The following is a 25,828-nucleotide window of genomic DNA, read 5'->3' on the forward strand; positions in this document are numbered from 1 at the left end:
ATTTCGCAAAAGCCGTTATATATAATTCGCCTCAAAAAATCAACAAATCTGCACATGCAAGCAGCGTAAATAACATCAAAGAAAAACTACAACCCTGGTAGCCATCTACGTCTACAAGGTAAAATGCTGTACGGATCCAGATCGCCGAAAATTTCCTAAAACCTCGATTAAAAAAAAACTCATTTAGTTGCAGTTAATCAGCTTAGAATCTTGACCTGGATCACTTGCAGCGTGAAGGGCGCTGAATGGCAAAAAATATGAAACTAGTATGAAGAGTTTGGAAGCAATAGTTTACTTAGAGTGTAAAATTTGACACAAACAGGCCAACATTTAAATATGTAGACCAGGATCACTTGGAGCCTCTGCAAGTGAGGTCACCTATATTTAGGCATTTTGGTCTGGATTCTGCGCTAGTTTAACATTTGAATACGGGAAAAAGATAATATACAACGGAAAACACTACTGCTGACCCCTATCTTGATTTTGAAAACTTTTAAGTAGATGGAATTTTAAGTTTCATAAAAACAAACTACTGCGGCAAACATAATGTTCAGTGAATATAATTCAAATTTTACAAACACTTGCTAACCCTCATGAGAAGCCAGAACCGTTTAATTTAGGGTTTAATTCTTTAAGAAAAAGAAGTACCTAATTATCTTGTTTGAGCCGCTCTGGATTTCGATAACAAAAACTTTCGTTATAAATTTCCTACCTCCATCTGCTAACTATAAATCTCTCTACTACCACGTTCTCAATCGATTTTCTTCGGGAACTGTCTTTTTCAACCACTTCGAGGTTCGTAAGTTTACGATTTTACCTTCTTTTGGTGAATTAAATTAGCTGATTTAAATTATTCAAAAGTCTCAACGGATAACCAACAATAACCCAAACTTACTAAAAATAACCCGAAAGCTACATAATGTGTCTAATCAAATCATCTTCTATCTTGTCTCTGCATATGATGCTTAATGGGAGAAAGGTGGACTATTACTTTTATTATTCAGTCTCTTTATTATCGAAATCCAGAACGGCCAAAACATGTTAATTACCAAGAAGCTATTATTACTTGCAATGTAAATAATTTTCTTAGGTGATAATATAACTTGTATTTCACAGAAGAACGACTGTTATTTTACATTTAGAGTGCTTTAAATTTAAAGGTTTACAAATGAGAGGACGAATATGTTGTGTAGAACCATAGTTGGATCCACTATTCAATGCTGCGACGGACTACAAAACTCGCTTTTCACACGAGCTCTCGATTTAGCATTTCGCTCATTTTTTATGGAACTGAGTCATAGTCAATGTTTATGAAACAGCTGGATGTGTTATCCGATGAGTTTTTTGCCAATTTTCTTTTTAATTTCAATGACGCTTGACTGGACTGGCATTTCTCGAGATTCACAAAACCATGCCGATTGAGGTGGAGCACGTCATAACTTGTTTTCTGAGAAGACAATAGAAAAAAATTGAGTTTATTGTTTGATTGAAAAGTACAAGAAAATTTTTCATTGCTGAGGATTGCTTGTGTAGCTGAACTAGCTTTCTTAGAATCTATAACAATGCCAAATATGCAGATCTTTTGCTATGTTCGGGAGCTTATACCGAACAATGCACAATAATGGAAGGTAGTAACAATGACGCTTTGGCGCTCTTGAGACGACAAAACTCACCGCTTCTAAACTCAAGAAGTTATTGCAGAGCAAATAGGGCGATAGAGATGGTTGAGGCATCCGCAAAACAATGAAAATGGCAATATGCAAACCATCGCAACCAGAATAGTTTGTCGTTTTCTTAGCTCACACTCTCCATTAGACCAAACATTAAATGTACTATTCCTAAGATAACATTTTCTTCACTTCCTTTATAACCCTACACCTCCATAAGAGAAACTACTTTACAGTTGCTGCAAATTGGATATTATCAAAACTTTTCTGGTACTTGAAATAAAAGAAAACGATTTTTACACTGTTTATTGCAAAATGTGGAAAATAATAGATAACCGTTCTCAGTCAAATTACATAAACTTGTTAATTAATTATAATGACATTGAGCGTGTTACTTGTACTCACTTCCTCTACCTGTTAGCTGCCACCGTAAAGAAATGTCAAGATGACCGAAAATAAATTTATGAAATATTAATAGTGTTGCAACATTCGTGCCCATCCCTTCTGGACTGCCTAGCGGTAGCGGAATGAAAAATGGTTTGCGACGAACCTGAAATAAAATGGAATTTCCTGAAAATAATGTACTACAGATGCTACAGGTATGTCGTGGGTAAGAAAAATGATCCAAACATGTACTTACTATGTTTGCCTCGTGTCAACTAACACCAAATATCATTTTCCCTGTGTATTTCTTTGGAAAAATTAGTAAAGGTTGTTGAACCGTTGGTAGACCACAAACAAAGAATTAGTTTATTTATAGTCTGAGTCTTATTGACCAGCTTGCAATTTATTTATAAATTTATTTACGCTAACCAATCAAAAGTGTTTCTAGTCACCTGCTGTATTTTCGGAGTGTCTTTTTCAGCGAGATATTTCGCAAACTATTGTGTTGTAGTTTGAGGTGATGAGCTAAGGTCATGTAATTATCACAAAACATTTGAAGTAATATTTATACTTCATAATTTGAACTGAGAAGGGCAGTTTTACTACACTTCAGGTTCAGCTAACAGAACCTTTAATCGCTCTTCCTACTTCTCATTTAGAGTATGTAAAATTGCTTTCCAGTTTCAACTCATTGGAATAGTGATTCTCCTGAGTAGTAGAGAAGTGGAAACGTTTGTTCTCTGAATGCAAAATTTAAAATAAATTATTTTTTGATGAATGAAGAATGAAGAAGAAATATGAATTTCTTGCGAACTTTTGTCATATTTATTATTGAGAATCATTAGATAGACAGTACAGTGTGCTGATCCTACGCAACATCAAGTACTGTTTCAATGTTACTCAGAGTTAAAGCGTATTGAATTTTCGGAACGATACTACACCACTGAAGAAAATGCCGAAAAGTGCGTAATCATTGCCCTCTTTCAATGCCGTATATTGCCGATGATCGGGAGTCTATCTGACAGGCAGACGAAAGCCCGCTGAAGGAACATGAAAAATGGCCCTAATATTTTATCAAGAGATCAGATGGCTGTGTGCATACGAACCCGGGGATAATGAGACGGGTTAGGAAGCCCGATACCACCGTTACAGGGATATTTCACCAGCGATGCTTTTGTCAGTCGATGCAAGGTTTTCACGCTTACAATACGACTGATATCGGGCGTTTTTTAATGGAAATTTCTCTGGTGGATTCAAGAAAATTTTAATCTATATGAATTATGTCTGGTCTTCTGTTATCAGTTGTCAGAATGCAATTAGCCCGGGTGTGCCCCAAAAGTTAATAACTTTTGGAACCAACTCAACCAACCTCAAGATTTTATGGTTTCACTTACAAGCTTTACATTACTTCAGTGGTCAGTTTTCTGTTTTCTACCATGGCACTTTTTTATCCTTTTTTTCATATCGCACAGGTTCAACACAGTAATAGTTTGTAAGGTAAAAATTAGAGGCAATCCAGTGTATGTATCGTCTGAGAGTAGGTACATATCTAGGGTGTATATTTACAAATAACACCTACAGAGCATTCCTATATGTATATTATATCATCTTTCTATTGCTTAATGGTGATAATTTTCACAAATCATCAATACTTGAACAGAATATGAGATTAATTTAAATAAATCTTTTGGCAGTGAGTGGTAATCATAATTACGTACTTACATCATATTTCGAATTTCAAATGAGTGCCGGCTTGAACAAGAATTGTATCTATTCATATGCGTGTATACAATGTTTGGTTATTTTTTTCTATTTCTATGAATTTCAATGTAAACTACCTACAATTAGCGTCAATCACCTGCTGAGTATAATATCCAGCAAGCAGGAACTTTCCATCCAAGTTGTAGTAAGAAAAATCGGTCTTTGTTCTTTTCAAATTAAATATAAAGGGAGATCATTATTCATTTTATCGCGAAATCGTGACTGCAGCATGTTGTTTTATTAGAAAATGCATGCTTTATAACGAGAAACTGCAGCGTGCTTAACATGCCATGCCAAGCGAAGATGTTGTCGCAGCTAAAGGTCTACTAGCAGGAAGTGCAATTCACAGAATTACACAGGATTAGAAGAAGGCGAAAATACAATACTTCACATGTAATAAAATGTTTTTGTTGTCAAACAATACTAAAAAATAATACGTTTCACTCACTTACAGTGCAATTTTTTCAAATTTTGAACCGTTTTCGTTTCCGAAATGAGTTACATCTTTGCGTTGTTTTAATAATGAATGTTCTTCTTTTACCTACCAAAACCTGCTCATTTGCTGCCTTTTCCTTTATTATACTATTATTTTTCAGCGAACTATCGAACTTATAAATGGATGTAAATTTTAAATTGTTTCGGAACTGAGATAACAACTGGTTAAATTGTATAATTAAACAAAATAATTTTAAGACTCATATTACGTGATTATTATTGCAATTTCCGTTGTGTTTAATGGCAAATCTGCAACGTTCAACTTTTGCTTAAATGTCACATATTTTGCTTTCCCAGTTATTTAAAAAAATCGGAAAACTTAAATGCTAAATGCCGACCTAATTCTTTACTGTAGCTTGTATAATAATTCAAAAAGCTAAACAAAAATAGAAAAACATGAATTTAATCAGGCAAAGAAAAAATGTGAACGCAAAAATGTTAGTTAGGTATGTATTGTTTTGAATATGAAATTGTCTTTTTCATCTTCTAATATCGTACCAATTATTAATTTACTGAAATTGACCGAATAGGCATTTCTTTAAGAAAATGTGTATTTTTTCCCTCTTTAAAGATATTTCAATTGGGCGAAATTAAAATAGATCAAAGTTACTTCCATCAGCTTAGTCGTAATAATAGATAAGTACTGACATCTAATATGAATGAAAAAAAAGTGAATGGAGGGCATTTCATAAAAAGAAATATTTATAATAAAAAGTAAATCTGATCACAGCTCTGCAGCTTTAAATTAAACGATTCTATACATTTCACTATAATATTTTCACTATGAGCCACTCCTGTTTTCCTAATGAAAAAATGCCGAAAACCGCATTCCAATTTCTTATCAGGCAGTATGTAGTTCGGTCCCTCTAGGGTGGTTGAGAAGAACTTGCTATTGATTAATTATCCCAAAAGAAATTGATGAAAGAAAGGTCCTGAAATTGTCACCTTCCTATTTTTCGTTAAATATATGATATTATTGACATTAAATTATATTTTAAGTGAAGCCGGGGGTGAAATTTTACATTCATCCGAATCAAAATCAGTATTAAAAAAAATTAATTTTCTTATCTTCTTCCCCATTAATTTTTATAATTGTAATTTACTGTTAAGAATCGATAAAAAATAGATGGGGCTGATGTTCTATTTGTAAGCTGTTGGAAACCCGCCATCCACTGTCTGCTGAAATTTAGAAAACCTTTCGAAACCTTCTTTCGAACGTTATCTAATAGATGGCGCTGATGACACGTGTCTGAAGAGACATGTAGAATAGAAAAAAATTGCAGTTTTTTATTTACTTTTCCGGGAACAAGGCCAATAAATTGTTTTTAAAAACGAACATTTAGTATATTATTAATTTAGTAGAGTAGGTACAGTTTGACCATTTGTTAAGCATTCTTGCGTAAAAAAATATTTTGGCTCTGAACATAACTGAGGGGTTTTAATAAGGTATAAAACTAACCAACTAGAAAAAAGTTTAGCAATCCTCTAAACCATTGTGAGAACATAGGTAACAATCCAGATCAAAAATAATTGTCGTGATAATTTTGGATGTCAATAGGTCAGTATTTTCCTAACGGTTTCAACACCATTATTTGTAAAAAAATGTTTTGTAGCATAAGTAAATACATACTGCTACTAAAGTGCCTGAAATGTCGAAAGTGATTGTAAAATTATCGTTCCATTATTTTTGGAACGGTTTATTGACACACTTAATAACAATTTTTCATAGCTTTTTTTGTAGATTTTACGATTTTCAGTACCATAACCCATAATTCTATGATGCAATAACTATTATGATCACTTTCAAATAATTTCGGTTTCAAAGCGTAACATTTATCCGACTTCTAGAGTATCCAGATAAAACTTAATGAAGATTCAAAGATTGTAGTTCTAAAACAAATATATTTTGACTTTGAAAGACCAAAAATAAATGCATGATATATTCGTTATCAAAGAACTATGTTATCCTTCTTATCGGTTATTTTCGAAACAAAACCCATTAGAAGTAATTAAGGGACCAATATTAAAGATTATGGTGACATGCGACTGATCTGTCGTAGGAAAATTACGACTGCAGAATGCAAATACAATACAATAGAAGTTGTAGTTTAGGTTCTTTCATACACAACTTTGCAAAATTGCGACACTCTTGAAGTTTTGGCCGCATTTAAGTTCATAGCATGTTCCTGTTTAACCCTGAGAAAGTTGGTATTTAATATGCTAAATATAACATGTATATTGCACGATCTCTTACTGCAAGAAGTAAAAAACAGTCAAACGAGCTGGTCAAATTGAAAGCTTATCAGATCAAAACATCAGATTGAACAAAAATAAAATTCCTAATTGTTTATGCAGTTAATTATAGGTTGAAGGTGCGAAAAATGAAACTAAACATTTCGAAGCATAATATTTCAAGATAAGAATCGTTGGCAGCTGGTATTACCAAACTAAGGTTGTTTGTCATGTGTCCAATTAAATAGCTACGCTAAAATATAGATTTATTTTTATTGTCGTGTTGCCTGCACTATGCTAATTGATTTTAATTTCATTCTGATTTACCGACTATTGAATACTACTACGCACAGTTATAGAAAGTGAGGGACACTGATTGATTTAAATAACTCTAAGAGTGAATAAATATAAAGGAAAACTGAAAATTTATATTTTCAACAACTTGTGTTCAGACTTTTTTGAAAGGGCTTATTTAGATCCAAACATAATTTATAAAATCGAATAGGTTTTTAACTAAAGAAGTTATGACAATCGCAGAGAATATTAACAGCTTAATATATTTTGAAGGTTTGACGTAAACAATCATAAGTAGAAGGCAACAAGTATTTTGTTTAAAACCTGCAAAACTTGTCGTTTTTATGGGTTATTTCAGAAACCGTGTAGCAAATCTTAACTAACAATTTTTAGTGTCATTAGTTCGCTTTTTGAGAAAAGAAAAATTGCGATTTTATGTCTATTTTCAGCTCCTTATTAGGTAGCAACGGGAAACAAAAAGTGAGAATCAAACATCAAATTTTTAAGACGTTTTTCAGAAAAGCGAAATTGTGTAGTTTAGTCAAAGTTATTTAAATCTTTACATCAAAATGCTTGCTCATCACTACATGGAGCATTTTTTTGTGCTCATTGATTTTCAAAAATGTAAATCCTCTACATTATCAAATACAAGTATCTAAAATACTGTTAAGAGAATCCATCTTCATATAAATTAATGACTGTGTTAATTTTAGAAGGTAAGTTGAAAATCTAAACAACGCTACGACGAATTTTTGCTAGAAATTAAAATTTTAAAAGTAATAAGCATCGCACCATGCAACACCTACAAATAGTCTAAAAATTAGACCCGTCCGAATATAAGACAAGGCAAATTGAAAAAAACTATATTTATAACATCCTTCCAGGAGTACTTAAAGCATTGCACAACAACTGAACTTTCCCAAACACCGGATACTTAATTGTCCCAATAACTCTCCCGAGGAAGGGTTTACATTCCTACCACGTATGTAATATGCACAGGACACCAGAACAAATTAAAGCTCTTCCGAACACCAGTACAAATTGAGCACCAGTAAATTAACCGAATACGAGAAGCTGCTCAAAATGTGAACCAAAACCGCTTCCAACAGAAACGTGGTTGGAACACAAACAAGTTTGAAATTAAACTATGGACTTCGAACACTTCTTTTGATTCGACAACTTAATTGTCAAATGTCATATTTTATTTGATCAATGACAGATAACCTTTAACGGGTGGTTTTAAATGACAGCTGTCACGGATTTTGCTATATTACTCATTTGCCCCACAAACGTGGCAACACGGACGGTAATTTGACACCGTTATCCCAACCTCAAAGTCTGTTATTGTCTCTTCTATTTTCCTTCCTTTGTGTTTATATATGGTTGCCGAAGTTTTTAATAATCACGATGGAACAGGTACTCACATAATGTTAATTAGGCATATTACCTTGAAAAACATTGTTGCCATCCTTCTGAACTATTTTTTTGCCGATATCTGAGTTTTTAATAACAATTGTTTCTTAAAACTATTTTTACTGTAGTCCTAAAACACCTGCACAGGAATGACGAAAATTTAGAATCACCCTGTATAGGTACTTATCTGCCGCTAAACAGTATTGAAGATTGTAACGAGCTATGCTTAGCTGTGTTCACCACTTTCTTTTCACAAAAAGTGAAAAAGAGTTTTTGTTGGTTCTTACCAACAAAAACTATTGAAATGAAATAAATACAATAACAAAAATATTCTGTATTGACGAGGCCCGAAAATTTTATTGATTTATTCTTTTAATTTACATTTCTATTAATTTTCCTTCCGAAAAGTTGGTGTTGTTTCAAGGTTCAAGAGCCTTATTTAATTTTTGAGAGATGTTATTTACAATTTTATTATATTTATAAAGAATGAATTTCCTGAAATTCATTAAAGATTCCTCAGCATAATGCATCTTTGACATGCAAAATACAAAAGAAGATTTGCATGACAAAATTGAATTCCTTAACAGCTTAAGGAGAAGTTTTGCGATCAAACAAAGAGTAACAAATATTGACTAAAATTATGAGCTGGTGCATGGATGCCCTTCGCTGGCGCATGTCAGCTGTTCGTTATGCGTTTGAACAAGCCGTAAGGGCAAATCTATTTTTAGATGGATGCGATTAGGGACGCAGAAGTTTTGTAATAATTTAATGTTTTGACAGTGCATCGACATAGAAAATCTTACAATAGGCCAGAGTCCACAGATGGAAGCAAAACTTCATTGAGAGCGATAATAAGAACCTTGTGGGTGGTTTACTATAAGCTATTATTTGATTTAGGATGTCATGATCTATATCGCAACAACTTCGCAATCATAACAATTAAAAAAGCTAACATTGCGAAAAAACTGAAATATTATTGATGCGCCATATTAGTGGTTTTATAAATTCAACATTTAACGTAAAAAAGTATTGTTGTTACTTGAGTTTGCGGGCAGATGGTACCTAAAAAATATGACATGCTGGTGAATGCCTGCTCCTGGTATAAAATTTCCGTAATTTTTTTTTATTGTGCAAATATGCACTACACGGAAAATAAGATTTAACATGTACCTTTTTTGTTTTCAAGTGTATGGTTATTCGACTTTATAAAGAGTCTTACTGTGAAATGGGCTAGTTTCCATTTTAGTCATTTGTTTAATAATTTAGTCATCTGTTTAAAGGAATTTTACATGAGGTTATGAAACTTCGATCGTAATAAAACAAATAGATCAAAGTTTTTGGCTATCCTAATCCGATAAATTAAAATCCTGATTCTGAAACATATTAAAAAATCAGAGAATCTTATGGATGACAGGGGTGAGTAAAGACGATATCGTTTTCTGTGTCAGATAGGGGCCTTTCAAGTCTGCATTTTGTATCTTTTTTGTCCTCCCAGTGCTATTAACTACGGTTGCCTAGAACTGATTGTGGATATTTTTTTTAAATAATATCAATCAATTTTCAACAACATACATTTATAAATGTAATTTTATCTCCTTAAATGTGAAATTCACTTGTGATTTTGCATGTTTTCCTACTTACTTGTGAAAAGAAATTCGCTATATTTCCATAAGGTGATTTAAAATTGGCAGGACGTTTTATACTGAACTTAATAAATGTAGAACCAAAAACTAAAGGGCAAATCGAAAGAAGGGACAGTTCAATGATTGAACTTTAAATTTGTAATTGGCATCAATTGAGAAAAACTTATTAAATTAATTTGATCTAGGTCTATTTATAACATAAAGACTTCCCATATAGGTAACCTAATTGTAACTAGTAGAACAGAGCTAAATCTCTACGCTCTCCCAAGTTGTGTCTGATTTATGGTAACTGGAATTTTCGGCTGATTCAATTTGACCCACAAAGCCTGTCTTATACAAAAACTGATTGAAACTAATTACTTCTAAATTATAAAATAAGACAGTTTTTTTCAAATCAGAATTTGCTCGGTACGAATCTGATTTATTGGCGTTTATTTTATAGCGGTTTGAATTTCCACATTCAAAATGCATTAACTCGGAAAATAAATTGTCACTTAAGCGAGAATGTACGTCCAATTACTCGTTTAAAAAATATAAAAAAATCAAAAGTAAGTAAAGTAACAGTTGATGGAATGAGTTACACTCGTGTCAACTAATACACTAATATGTATAGTCAAACAGAGTAAAACTCACTTGGGCAACTGGTACGAACAGGAACAAAGAAAACGAGATTGCTGCGGAACTTGCTAAGGCAGGGACCGACAAACCACTGACCAACCAAGAACCTGCTTGTGGTATATCTCATGACCAAGTTAGGGTGGTAGTTGGGCAGTGGATTTTGGAACAACACAGAAAGTACTTGGAGGAGACACCGCGACTCCATACCGCAAAGTAGTTGGGGGGACCTCCAGAACAAGTACGTCAAAATGAGCTGCTAGGTCTCAGCAGGCAAAAAATAAGGAGGATAGTAGCCTTTTTAACAGGACACGCCCCCTGCAAAAAACGCCTCTTCAGGATGGGACTGAGCGATCAACCGACCTGCAGGGGTTGCAAATTAGAGGACGAAACTACTCTGCATGTTATGAGTCACTACACGTCATATGCAACAGGTAGACGAAGACTCCTGGGAGGGGATGAAACTCCACCAGACCAGATTATGCTAACTCCCCTCAAGATTCTTCTGGAATTCATTGAATATACCGGGATAATGACGGAGTAAAATTACGAGGGCACAATAGGACAGAAATGACCGCGGTGCAAGGCCAAACACCACTTCGGTAGTGAGGAAAGGGTTTTAGTGGCATAAACAGCTTAGCTGGAGCTGCTGGGTAGTCACCAGCTCTGGGAGTGCATAAAAGAGCATTTCCCAAACCCCACCGAAAAAAAAAGCCGTCGAGCATCTAGCTTCCACACATTTTCCATATTTTCTTAGGGAAACTGATTGAAATCCCATTAAGATAATATTGGTTTAATGGTTGATATTAGGAGAGCCACAACAGGCTTGTAAAGAAAAACGTGCTTCTCTTATATGTACACTTTGAAAATAGACATTGGACCATCGTCTTTATGATTCATAATGTCTGCCATTGAGCATTAATATATTTTTTTTCGAATTTTTATAATTATTTGTTTTCGTTTTTAAACAATAACTACCTATATCAAAAAGGTTGAAGATCATAAGGTAGGAAATAAATGTCTATAAATGAAATTGCAGAATATTACCACCAGTATCATACTGTTCTTGCAAAAAAACGAACGCAAATACAACAAAGTCGTTTTAAAAACGAGATTTGATGATTCAATGAAAACGGTTTTATCTTTAGAGTTACCAGCACACGTTTTCATAAAACCTCAGTTACAGGCCTCAAAAATTTATAATTTTAAATTTTGCAGCAACTCAAGATACATGTAATACTGCTTGCTAGTAAATTCCATTTTTCAGCGTTCTTATCAATTATTATTTAATAACATCAGGCACGTGGAAAAGCGAAACATCTTAAATCAAATGAAAAAATCAAAATTGTATACCTACATATAAAATGTAGAGGTTTTTAAAATCAAACTCCAATCAATTTTTTGTTCATTTAACAAGCTTCATTTTATACTTGCAGCACTTGAAATGCAATTCCGTGTCTAATTTTCAAGTTTATTTCTAAGAAGTTGAGACAAGGCACAGAAAATGTCAATATAGTTCGATTAAAGTTCTTGAAAAAGATTTTTGAAATATTTAACAGATTTATTCACAGAACAAACAATTAAATGAAAACAGAATTAAATAAATAAGTTTTATAGGTTATGGTATAATTATAACACGTCGTCTCCGTATTTATTTATGCTCATTGATCACACATTCAGTAATAGATACGTTAGTTGCAGCATATCTCTTTGCTGCGTGGCATCTTGGCGGGTTTCAGCTGCATTTGAACACATGTGAACTTTATGCTACTTTCGGACACTATTTTGCTGAATTGAGTTCAGTAATTATCCTGAACCACAATGCTTACCGTATTGGGGACCATTAGAAAGGACCCCTAATGAATTTTTTCATTTGATGTATTAAATAATTTTTCCACTTGCCAGTTTCAACGTTGTGCCTAATAGCAAATAACTTGCAAATATATTGCATGAATTTTTTATTTACACAGTAATATTGATATATTATACAGGGTGATTCAAAATTGGGGTCATTCATCTAGGGGTGCTGCCTGGATCCTGGTGCCTAATAATATTACTAAATCATATTGGAAGGCCCTCAAATGTCAGTAAATCTTAACATCTGTTTAAGGAAGCTATAATAGTATGAAAGTATTAATTCAATATCCCCGTTGTTTAATGCAAATTGAGCTGACTCATTAGTAAACGTGAATTACTGATATTTTTTTATTAGCAGATTATTTAAAGCAGACTTTGGGCTTCAATATTAAAATTGCTATAAATGTTACTATTTACTCAATTCAAGGAAGCCTATCAACTTGATAGAAACTCACTGCAATTGTGTTGTCTTTTACAATACATTATCCATAGGTGTATGTAGACAAAGAGCTAAATTGAAACCGTGAGAATAATTTGAATCACTTTCTACAGTATAAAAACGAACATCCGACGAGTAAGTCAAATTGTGCAATTGAAAAAGTAACAATTGGTGTTTAATGTGACGTGTAGCATTTGAGCAAGCGAGGAATAAAAATTTCAAATTTCTTAAATTCCATTATCATACCTATGTCCAAAATTGAGTTATAATTAAAGTAAAGTAAAAGTAAAAAGTAAAGTAAAACTTTTACTTTCGCTTAATTCGATAAACTACACATTCAATGAGAAAACAGCAGACAGCCAAAATATGTCCCGCCCACAGAACATATAAAGTTGGCCTCATGTTCTTCATACCCAGAGCACTGCCAATAATTGTTTTTGGACAGTCGATTTGAGGTTTAATAAATTTATTGACTTGAGACAAATTAATGCCCTGACTGGCAAGCCATAATAATTTGTTACCCAGTATTTTTGTTAAAGAATTGTTTTTCTGAAACACGAAGAAGTTACCACTTTTGATTTGCCCATCGGAAAAACACCTCCAATCTTTATGAAATTCAGGAGATTGAGGATCGGCAAATTTATAATGAATTAGAGCAGTTGACAAAATGGTATACGATGTAGGCTCACTATTAACTGCTTCGATACATTCTTCAAATCCAAAGCAATGTTCACTATTATTCAGCACTTGAAAGCGTTCGTTTGAAAAATACTTTCTGTCATACGGGTTGTAAAACAATTTGAGGTTGTTTTCAAGAAGATAGTCAATGCTGGTGGGAACTAGAGTGTATCCAGTTTTTGGATTTGATAGATGCAAAGTCCATACGGACTGAAAAATTGCCGTGAAAAATGCCTGAAAAACTATCCAAAGCAACGCTGCTAGTCTAGGGTAGCGCTTTCTGGTTCTTCGCCCGCCCGAAGTCTCCAAAGCTTTGCCTAAAAAAATGTTTATCAATGTTTGCAGCATAAGCATCTGTTTATACTAGCTACCTGTTAACAGTTTGGTAATGTCAAGGAAAACGTTTGCCAAGGTGGACAATTTTCTTTGAAGCAACCAATAAACGATCACTTGTTCAACTATCCATACAAATAATATTAAAGGGAGCACTGGACTTATCAGGTTCCATATAATCCTCCACTGGTAGTTCGTATACTTCTTTATAAATGTGTATTCGTTTAAGCAAGTGATCGATGTTGTTTCACGGATTTTCTTCTTACCTTTGGCATGCAGAAAAGCAACTGGTCAAAGTACCAATTGCTTGTTACATCAAAATACTTCTTGAGAAATTTGATGTCTTTTACGTAGCCGATCATAGCATCAAATTGGCCTGATTGCAAATCATGAAACATTCCAGTTGTGGTGCCATTGGATAAAATCGTCCCATAGTACATATCCTGGTTGGCGACTCTAGCGTAATACTTCGGCTGGAAAATAATAAACCAAGTATTCATTAATTATAGTAAATCTAGTCAATAATTCAGCTTGCAACTTACTTTAATGTTTTCTGACTTCAAAAGGATATCGAAAGTTTCCAGTTCATACCCAGTAATCTGGCTTCTGGTAACACGCTGATATTTCGTTCTAGTTGGAGCATAGTTCTTCAGAATAGTAAATGGAGGAATGATATTGACAGCAACTCTGCAATAGCGAATAGATGATAACAAAACAAAGAAATATTAAGGAGAGTGGATTTGGGAACTATAAAGAAGCTATAGATATTTATAAATCATATACATTTTAGTTTAAATTTTTGGTTCTTTATAATTTTTCATTTCATTTATAACATTAGTTTAGGAAGGACAAACTTTGTTTGATTCTTTCTTACAGACGCAAAACTGCAAAGATGCAGTTAACTAGATATATCGAAGAAATCGAAGGACAGTAATTTTTTTTCTGCTGCTCAAATACCCCAAATAAGGTGCGGTTTGTGAATTATCCCACAATGCAAATGTGCTTGCTAATTTCAATTTAAATTGCTTAATATTTTTTTAATTGATAATTAAGAATCAATTCAATCATGTTTCCATTTCATGCATATTTTTAGTCAAAAATCTATTTTGTTCAAAAAATCTACTATTTACACGTGGCCTGCTACTCCAACTTAAAATAGGTATGAATAGGTTACCTCAATGGTCTTTGCAGTAATTTAGAATCATCAGGTTTTCCAAGAGTATTTTCCAATGCCGCGCATAAAATGCCAAAGTGTAATACGTTTTGTAACGCACTCATTTTATGAATAAAAGACCAGCTTAAAGATAAGCAATTTCAATATTTTTATGAGCGCAACTTATAGGTAAAAGTAGTAAAAGCACTCAAATATTTACATAACATTTAAAACCACTTAAGCCAATTAGTTAACTCAACATTGATTGCATATGATGTTTATTTCTGTCATATAAAGGTTATAAGTTAGGCAAGTTATCTGGAAAATACATATAGGTACATATATACCGGAGCTACAGAAAAATATGAAAAATTGTGACCTAGTATTGATTACCTATACCATACAGCATGATCAGACATGTTGCTTATGACTTGCGAAGAAATCTACGTAAAGTAAATGCTCATATCAAATATGGGTAAACAAATAATTTTTGAACTATGATCTATTTTTTATCGCCAATAACGTTGTTAGCATGAAAATAAAGATTGAAAAAAATATTCTAAGGTAGAGTCACTACTTAATGCCAAATCGGGGTAGAATTCGCTATTTAATGTTGGCCAGTTAAAACCTATCTTTAGGAAGCCTACTTGAAGGCTTGCAGCTTGAAAGGACTGAATTAAATGAATTTCTTCATTTTAAAAATAACTATTGCCCGATTACTAGGTTCCATTGCATCTTCGGCTTGAATTTGAAAAAGTTTCAGAATTTTTGTGACAAATGATGAAAATAATTTTCTATTTTGAAGAAAAAACCTTGCTGCGCCTACCACGTATGAATTTGGCAGAAATAAATAATAGGTAGTAGCAATTTGTTTTATATATAAATATGCAACAATTATATGTTCCTTTCGCCCATGGGACACATTTTCATAAAAGAGTAGATATTCTCGATAGTACTGGTATTAAACTAACAGCTCATTTGCAATAACTGTTCTGTCATATCTGATCCACCATGTTTGTAAATAAAAAATCAAATAAATGGAAGAATTTAATATCTGGAGATACATTTTACTGTGCTTCCAGCATTTTATTTGCCACCTTAAGATAAGTAAATAAATACTGGCGGCAGCTGGGCATCTCAATACAAAGATAACGGTCGCATCGTCTTGTTATCTTGAGTGCGGCACGCACGCAGAAACCATCTCGAAATTGAAACGTGGGCTGCCATTATTTCCCTTCTTAAATGTTCCAAGTATCCAATAAGATCTAATGCTGTAGTTGAAAACGGAAATTGAAAAAAATTATTACAGAACTCAGTTAAGCGCGTTTATGTTCGCGGTGTTAAAATGCCATCGGGTTCTCGTCGCTATGACGAGCGATTTCCCATCCGTAAGATACCTGTAGAGACGAGCTTCTGATACTTAAGCTGCAAAAACCCGGATCTACAGGGTAGATCACGAATGTGCTAAAGCTTCAGACATTCAGCATTCAGACAAGAAAATCCGGATGTTTTATGATTTTTTTACCAGTACCTACATGTGCATGGACTTTAACATTGACTCAACCTTAAAAAAATATCGATGCCTGTATGAACTCTGGCCTCAGACATCTGCTGCCACAGTGATACTCCGTTCATATTTCTGTCTGTCGCTTTTCCTTTGATCGACTGACTTTTGGACGGGACCAATTTATTACCATTTCTTTTTTTTGCCTCATTTTTTTTTGGTATCGACGGTGAAAGCTTTAGAACCCCTTTCGGTTCAATTTATTATTTTAAAACATAACAGAAAGTAATGATGTAGTTAAATACCACGTTATTATATCAACGAGATGGACAATAATTGTCGGTTTTTTTCATTTTTTTCAACATAATGTTTGTGGCTGTTTGGTCAGAAATTTTTGCAGTTATACTAAACGAAAGCTGACAGTTATGTAGGTATGTATATAATATTAATGTGTTCTTAGCGTTCCAAATTCTTTCGAAATAACTACCTTTTGAAAAATGTTGCAAATTTTAATTCTACGCGTTGTACTTAAAATAGTCTTAAGACATCCATAAATTTGATTTTCTTGGTTTAAAGTAATAAACAGTTTAGATATAGATAAGTCTTCTTCTAGCCGATGGTTCTGTATTTGACATTAGTTTTCAAAAATTGATTGAAATCAAATCAGAAAAACTATGTTTCATTGCCAAAGAAAAATGTAATGTTTAATTAAAATTTAAAGCAAGAAAAACAATTCTGCATGCATATAGGTATTCAAAATCCCGGTTAAGTGTTAAGGACTCTAAAAATTAGGTAATGGTAAACTTTAGAAAGTTGTACTTACGAGTCCAAATTGATACTAAAAATTTATTATTTAGTTAGAGTTTTTAATTGTCATTTCTAAAATACAGAAGAAAATTGAATTGAAAGAATTTTTAACTTTTTGAAATTTTAAGTTTGTTCTCAAAATCAATTCAAAGTTCGTATTATATTATCTTCACAACTGGTGCTCTACAAGGTTCAGTTTTGGGACCGTTGCTTTTCATTCTTTATATAAATGATATCTAGAAGATTTCCATATGTAAATCAATTTTATCTTATGCAGATGATACTGCGGTGATTGCTACTGGTGAAACTTGGAGTGAAGCTGAATCAAAAATTAATGCTTATTTAAAAATTATTGATGGGTGGTTGGTATCAAGCCAATTATCCCTTAATGTTAAAAATAACACCAATCGATTGCAAAACTTTATAATTGTGAATAAAAATAACCTTGTAAAGGACAATCCTAAAAATTTAGAACAGTTATATACTTTTGAAGCGCTGAACTACCACTATAGTTCTCCGAAAAATTATTATCTCACCCCTGCTAGTGTTACTCGCAGTACCTGATTGTTCCAAAAAATTACAAAGGAGGAAGTGATAAGAATTCGGACAAAAGGACAATTCAGACTTTCAATAACTTGCTAAATTAATACAAAGTATTGTGTCTGGATAAAAGATCACATGTCAGTTTGTTGAAAGATTGGATAAAATCTGACTGCGTTCACTGTTAATAATTTACTTTCATATCTAATATAATAGAATAAGAAATGCTTCTTGACATCTTAATCAAGAAGACTTTACTTTTAGTGTTAGTTTAGGGTTAGTGTATAAGAATCTTTCTAAATTGTTATATTCTTGTTAAGGTTTCTTTCTTGCAACTGGACCTGCGTATATATAACTGTGTTGGTCTCTGCAGGATTTTACAGTTTTATGTATAATTTGCTGTAAATTATATTCTGAATAAAGCAACTTGCTCAACTTTTTCCGTAGTTAGTAAATACAATTGAATAATATAATACAAATACATTACAAATCTAAATAATAAATAATTTTGTTATACGCAGATGTTCATTTGCTTGTTTAATATTTAAAATTTGATGCTTATTGCAAGTTACTTTTTTATAATTTTTTTACAACGGACGTAATTCTGCCCGTGGACAACCATGAATATACAATGTAAAATATGCATAATTTCACCAAAGTCCTAATTTTTTACTTTAGATTTTGGGTAAATCATCTGTGAACGCCGTCCACAAAACATGAAATTTTATGAATTTACCTGTGTGGATTAATAATTGATACGTACCTAGGTAGATATTAGTTGGCAGGAATACATGCAAAACAGATACCGTTAAATTGCAAATTTTCTAGCTTGGTAATAAAAATTTTAATTTTCGCCCATTCATATTCAGTTGCTCATATTTTCACATTACTAATTCAAAATATATCAATTGAAATAAGTCAGGCAACTTGCTTTTTTACAAAACACTGATAATATTCAGTGCCAACTTAGTACAACTCCAAATATTAACAAAGAAGTAAATAAATTCAGCTGGTTGATTTAAATTAAGCAGTTTAAAATTCGCAAAACCAGCTGGGGTTTAGAAACAATGCATTGACTACCTATGTGAAAATGTTTCTATGTGTTTGATCTTAACATCAATATACAACAGTTTAAACAGTAAAAGCACAGAATAGTCTGCTCAAACGATAGAAATCAACTGAAAAAGCGAAAAATATATAAAAGCTGCACATATCAGACAAAGCAAAGTTTACGCCCACATTTCTCAATACTTTCTGTACCTCAACCGCCCACGATGCCCGGGTTTAATTGATATCAAGTAGTAAATATTAAATATCCCAAGCAATCAAATCAAGCATATTAAAATAAATGCTAGTATTCTTTTCAAAACATGCAAAACTTTAAAAGGCAGTAAAGATTACTTATCTGTTGTTTTTTCTTTCGTTCAAGTTGCACAGATAAAACGGAAGCGTCGCTTTCATAGCGTTCCGACGCCGACGCCCTCCCGACGTCGACGGAAACTGATTTGGGATGCTGCTTTTGGTGGGGGACTTGCAGCCAGGGGTGGAGCACTCAAAACAGGATAATGTGATTAAGTGAAATTTACGGGGCCAGCTTAAGAAAATCCATTACACACGTGTATAAAGTCATGAGTAAAAAAATTGAAGCAACTAAATTATATTTGTTTCTCCCAGTCATTGGATTAGGTATATCAAAATAGAATTTACACGTTATTAATGGACAATTTTAAAAATAGGGAAACATTTGGCCAATCGCCACCAAGTACATCCTCATCGAAACTTTTTCAGCACGTTTTGTTCTCACAAAAGTCAAGATTCACTAACCATGAACAAGTAAACAGGCTCTATATGCATTACTGGAATATAGAATATACTGGACGCTAAATGGTACGTGCATAATTATTGGGGACAAATTGGTCAGTTCGTATTTTATTGGAACTATAAATGTACAAAAAATCGGAGCGTTTTTTTGGTACAGAATTACAGTAATGTTTGAAGATTTGAGTATTCCACAGAGACATGGAATGGAATGAGAATTGCGTAAAGTCTTGGATCGGGACTAGGCAACACGCTAGACTGGAATAAGTGATTCAGTTTTCTGGCCTGCTAAGTCGCCGGATCTAATGTGCATAGACTTTTTTATGAAACGCTCTGAAAGAATGTGTATAGCGAAATGTTTCCACCGCCCTAGAAAATATGAAAGAGCGTATTAGAAAAGCTTACAGATGAGCTATTTGATGCTTAGTTGCTGGCAGTGAATCCTTAGAGATGAGTTCAGAAGTGTATTGATGTTGATGGTCACGATTTTAAACTTTTATTGTTACCTTAATTATCAAATCAAATCAGAATATGCTTTATTGCCACTGAAAAATTCACAAATTTTATGGACAAAGCAAGTAAAAAAAATACTACAGCATAAATTAAGTACAGTACAGTCAAGAATGGTGAAAAATTTTAAAAATATATAAGAAAACAGTAAAAAAAAATTAGTTGTTACGTGAAAAATGTATTATTTTCATTTATTATAACGTAAATAAAGTTACCACAAGACCAATTAAGATTGTATTGTCAGTAAAGTTAAATGGACCACCCGGTAGAAATACACATTTAACTTGTAAAATATTGTATATGTATATATATACATTGAACTTGTGTAAGTCCTACATATTTATTCATTTAGACACGATGGTCAAAGTTGATTGAGGCACTCAAATTATTTTCACTTTTTTTAATGTTTGTTACTCTTCTCCGATAAGTATTCTAGAAAAACCTTGGAGAAAAAAAACACATTTCATAATTCACTTATGAAAATCAATATATACTGCATCCAGGCAATTTGCGTAATGATATATATAACGTTAAGTTTTTGATCAGTGTTGCCCTCTGATAGCCTTCGCGCAAAGCTCGAAGAGCTTCGATAGCCTCCCAGAGGGCTCTCAGATGCATATAGAATTGAAAATAATCAGCAAAACAGTTTTTGAGATTAGACCTATGGAATAGTTTGACACATAAAATAGTCATAGTATAAGCAAAATATTTCTTTATTTATTTTTTCTTATTTTGGGTCTAATTTCGTGCTATTTACTTCAATTAAATTTATTTTGAGAAAACTGTAATTTGGCGTGATTGTAAAAAAGTTATCGGAATATGTCTTCTAAGTGCACATGTTTAAAACTCATTTTAATTTTCAGAATCAAGTCATTTTGCCTCGGAGTTTATTGCAAGAGTTTCTTGCTCCTGGTCTTTAAATGTTTCTAAAACTTTGAAATGGACTTTTAACACACAGTTGAAATCAACTTGAACAAAGTTTTCAGTATAGAAAAACTAGATGATTTAAAAATATCTCTACTCGTGTTTAGAGAATGTTTAGTACATCGTGCATGTATGAAGCCCATCAAGCTTTAGAGAAAATCAAAATTAATTCCTGGGTTTCAGTCATTTATTGTCCTTATTTATCAATTAAAATACGTTTCGGTGTATTTTTCCACCATCATCAGTTTTTATGTGTAGCGTTGTTGCTGCTTTAAGCCACATACATTTGCTTGAATGCCATGAATGAAATGTATGCCAAGGCTTAAAGCAGCAACAACGCTACACATAAAAACTGATAACGGTGGAAAAATACACCGAAACGTATTTTAATTGATAAATAAAGACAATAAATGACTGAAACCCAGGAATTAATTTTGATTTGAAATTGAAACACAGACAGGAAAGTATATACAATTTAGAGAAAATATTTTCTATTCCCTGACCAATCCCAAATTTTGTTTGGTATCATGAACTAAAAAAAAAAAAACAAAATACCAAATAAAAAATATGTTTTACGCAAATAATATTCTTAACAGTTACGCAAGATAAATAATAATGAATGATTATTACAATATTTCAAAGACGTTTTACGTAAAATTTTAATTAGTTAGTGAATTGCTGAGATATGAGTCAAAATATAACATACCTGCAGAAAACATACAAATCCTCTGTCGTTAAATCCTTTGGAAATGATTAATGTCAATTCGGTTAACTAGTTAAACTGGTTATAGCAATTTGGCTTTGATAATTAGTAGGCACGAAAACGTGGCTCAAATTTCGCTTGGAAAAAGCCATTGTTTGAATGCTTCCATAACAAATGTGTACGAATATCCAGACAGAAGCACCGCAAACAACATAGTTACAACTGATTTTGGAAAGATTTCTTAAATATAACGTTCGACCGGCATCTCCCCTCGATAAGTTCGCACTGATCCGAAAGGTATAGAGAAAAGGGCAATCCTATTGCATCGTTTAATAAAGGGGATAGTTGTCAAATCAGAAGATTTATGACCGTCCTACTGGCACCTTCCCCTTATAGAAAAAAGACCAACCGGTATTCTCAACATCTGGGTTACTTTATGAGTAAATTTTTGTTTTCATTGTATTATTAGTGGTAATAATTTATTTGTTAGGTTTCCATAAGTATTTCCGATATTTTTTTACCTTAGACTCTCGCTACTAGGTACACACTGATCACTGACGGGTTTTTTGCGCAAACTTATTACTCTAATTGGTATATTTTATTAAAAAAAAACATTTAAATTTTGTCATTCTTGAAATAAATAATTTTTTTGGCTATTATTCATAATTATTATTAAGTATGGTTTTCAAAAACAATTGGTCAAAAACGCAAAGACCGTAAGTTAATGTCCCAGGAGAATAAAATGTTCAAATGAGAGACGCTCCTGAGAAATTTAGTGATTGAGAAATTGATTCTGTGACTAAGCGAGAACACTTAGTACGTACGAACACTTAGTGTTTTGGCTTCAGTTCGTTTAGTCAATAGTTTACTGAACTTGGCGCATTGATGGTCGGATTCGGACATTCAGACAACTTTATGAGAAATATCAATATAAAAAAGTACGTCGTACTAGAAGGAAAAGTCGTAATTACGAACGAACTCTAAAAATAGAAGAGAGTTCTGAAATCATTAATCATCAAAGTTACTTAATTTTTAATCCTTCTCAAAGTGTTCAACGAAGCGACGCCTGTACTATTAATTTTTTCGGTGATTATTTTACAACGCTCAACCCTCAAAACGTAATAGAGGAAAAACGTATTTTCAATTTTTCCTCATCTAACTGTCTGATTTTAAATATTACCCATTAATCTTGAAGAAATTAAACAAATGAGTTCACCTACAGTTTTCATTTACTAACATGCCATTCTGATAATCATACTAAGTGAAGTAGAAGTAACGCATTTTCTTCAGACATCAGAGTGGTTTCGGGAAAAAATCTTGTAAGCAGTGCTATAAAACCGTTATTTATGTCTTTGCTTTGGATCGTAAAATTAAGAAAAAACAGTTGCAAGAAACGAAATCCTTCGACATCGATAAAAGCATCAAATTGGCAGAATTATCATTAAAATAGAAAGTACAAATCTAAACCAATGAGAGGGTCGTCAGAAGTCTTTTTCTACGGTCATAATTATACCTATACTCATAGGTAAAATAGATAAGAGTAAAGTTTATGTTTGGCCTTTCAAATCAGCTTTTATTTTCGTCAGGTACACAACCTGGCGTGTGTCTGTTATTTTAGTCCTGAGAAATTTGTCACCTACTGCTTACAATCACTGTGAATTATAGGATCATACCCGTTGTGGTCAAGGGTAGGCCATTCTACCAAGGCGTTGAAAAGATTTAAATTGGACAACCAGAAACCTGATAACAGGTGTCTGTTTCAGGAACAAAACGTGTAAGTTAGTGGTGGTCAACACCTTTGAGCTATTATTGCACTCTTTATTGACCTGACTACGAATGAGCTGATCTGCGACATTCAGGACTAATTGACTTTGGAAAACCACGCTAAAAGACAGGCGAATGACCATCATTCTTTACCTTAATACATTAATTGAATAACCATAATTTGCCATAATTTGCGTTATTGGACAGGCTGAAACTCACAGTTGATGTTGAATCTTTGGCATCAACCAATGTTTAAATATTTCCATCCATTAAAACGGCTTTCTTATTTTCCAACATTTTGTATCCAATACCAGCTACATCTAAACCCCGAATTTCGAACCTTTACTTAGTTTCGATTTCTGATAATTCCATGTTATTTAAATGTACTTGGAAATTACAAGCAGAAGGAATCTGGTAAGATAACTGGGCCTTCAAACTCAGCTCGTAGACTTTTTGATACTTGTTTTCCAGGCGGTATAAAGCGGTTAAAGTTACATATCAAATATCAACTCTCACATTTCCCTAAGAGCAATTGTCAATAGATTTTTTCATGACTCGTCATCTGGTAAAATTTGAATTTAAAATGTCTACACCGAGATAGGGCATAATATCGCTTCATTGAAGGAGATCTGTCTGCAATTAGAACAGATTTTTTCAGCCGAAATCCTAACTTCTCCAATATTACGTGTATGATTTTCCCCTTTTGAAGACCTGGAGCGTTGTATTTTTGCTGTTTTCTGATATTATTTTCAACTTACACGGGTTTGGAGCAATCATAGACCTGGTAAACTGATAATTATCAGAAAAGATATCAGGGATATATCACAAATATTTTCAGAAGCCTAGCTCGTGTTCTAGGCCGAAAATCAAATCAAATACTCATACGTATGGTTGTTTGATTAAAAATTATTATTTAGCTCAGCGTGTAAAGATTACTAGTTAAACCGGATTTGCTTGAAATTCCGGCACGTCATTAGTGAACAGTGATACCAAAAAGAAAAACAACTGATACGTATAAGGCCTGAACATATTTTTATAGAAAGCGAAGGTAACAAATCCTATAAGATATTCTTTTAAGTAAAATAAAACCTATTTGAAGGTAGCAAATTTTCGTCAATACATTTTCAATTAACGTATTTGAATCAACAGTTTATGTTATTCAATGGTTTATACTTAAACTTAATTAAATTATAATTCGCAGTTCTAAACGTATCGCTGAAATTATGCCGAAATTAAATTTCACTACTTCATATCGACAGAGTATGGAGCATTGCTATTTTCAATACTTGCAATTAATGTTCTACCGTGCGATCCATTCAACTTATACTTATACTTATAAAAAAACATTCAATTATCAACTAGTTGGAAGCAGAGCTTCAACTTTTCTAGAAAATGTTCTTTAATATGATAAGCTCATATTCTGGTAAGCAAATGAAAATTGTGAACTGAGCTTATCATGTGAAGCTAACAAGTTTTGTGAATAAGCTCATGAAATGAACGAATTTTGATTGATTGAAAGAACTAAATTTTGATAACATAAATCGATCTGAATTAAATATCTAGATCAACTTATTTATGGAGACACCATTAGTATAATGATATATTTCGTTTATATATACTATTGCTATATTTTTATTAGGCTTTTGGCAAATACTTTCGTTTCGAGTGTCAATTTTCAACAATTCATACTCCAAATTACATGGATTCAATTAATCGCCAATCGTTGGCGGATATAAAATACATTAAAGAAACCAGGAAGTTTCTAAATTGAACGCTCATTACAAAAAAGTTCGGGAAGAGAAGAGAGACCTGACCGCCAAGAACAGATCACCTTGTTGCTCATCATCTGAAAGCTGCGAAAATAAGAACGGAAAAATCGATATAATCTTCGAATTTCAGTCCCTCGTTGCTATATGAATAAAGTGTTCGCCCTTTACCTAATGTAATTTTTTCCATATCGATAAGTTTTGCCATGGACCACCCAACTCTTATCTCTCTGACCTTTGTTCAAACGTATATTTACTCTTTCAATCAACGCTTCTACTTTGTACCCTAATGGGGTAGTTCCGTATCCGAATAGCCGCGAAACACAGTCTTCAAGACTTATCGTCTAGAGAAAAGTATATTTTATTAAATAAATTCTGCTTTAACGATGAAACAATAAAAATATCTTGCCTAATTTGAGAATTTCATAAGAACCAGAACAGTGTAAGCGTTCAAGCAAACCACTTCTGAAGATGCAAGCCACACGTGCTTGCGAAACGTCAAGAAGAAATTCTACCGAACGACGGCCT

The 25,828-nt window shown here is 33.0% G+C and overlaps 1 protein-coding gene across 1 annotated transcript; it reads right to left on the minus strand.

Moving 5' to 3' along the window:
* Nucleotides 1–13,093: 13,093 nt before the first annotated feature.
* On the minus strand, nucleotides 13,094–15,383 carry LOC109538206. The gene is made up of 5 exons (XM_048661171.1): nucleotides 15,358–15,383; nucleotides 14,354–14,498; nucleotides 14,119–14,284; nucleotides 13,850–14,077; nucleotides 13,094–13,795 (listed from the first exon to the last, which is right to left on the minus strand). Exons 1-5 carry the CDS (start codon nucleotides 15,381–15,383, stop codon nucleotides 13,107–13,109), a joined length of 1,254 nt encoding a protein of 417 aa, XP_048517128.1. The 3' UTR covers nucleotides 13,094–13,106.
* Between the last annotated feature and the right edge of the window lie 10,445 nt (nucleotides 15,384–25,828).

Source organism: Dendroctonus ponderosae, unplaced genomic scaffold (genome assembly GCF_020466585.1).
Source record: "Dendroctonus ponderosae isolate FM_Combo_2020 unplaced genomic scaffold, Dpon_F_20191213v2 Dpon_F_20191213_1, whole genome shotgun sequence".
NCBI classification, from domain to species: domain Eukaryota; kingdom Metazoa; phylum Arthropoda; class Insecta; order Coleoptera; family Curculionidae; genus Dendroctonus; species Dendroctonus ponderosae.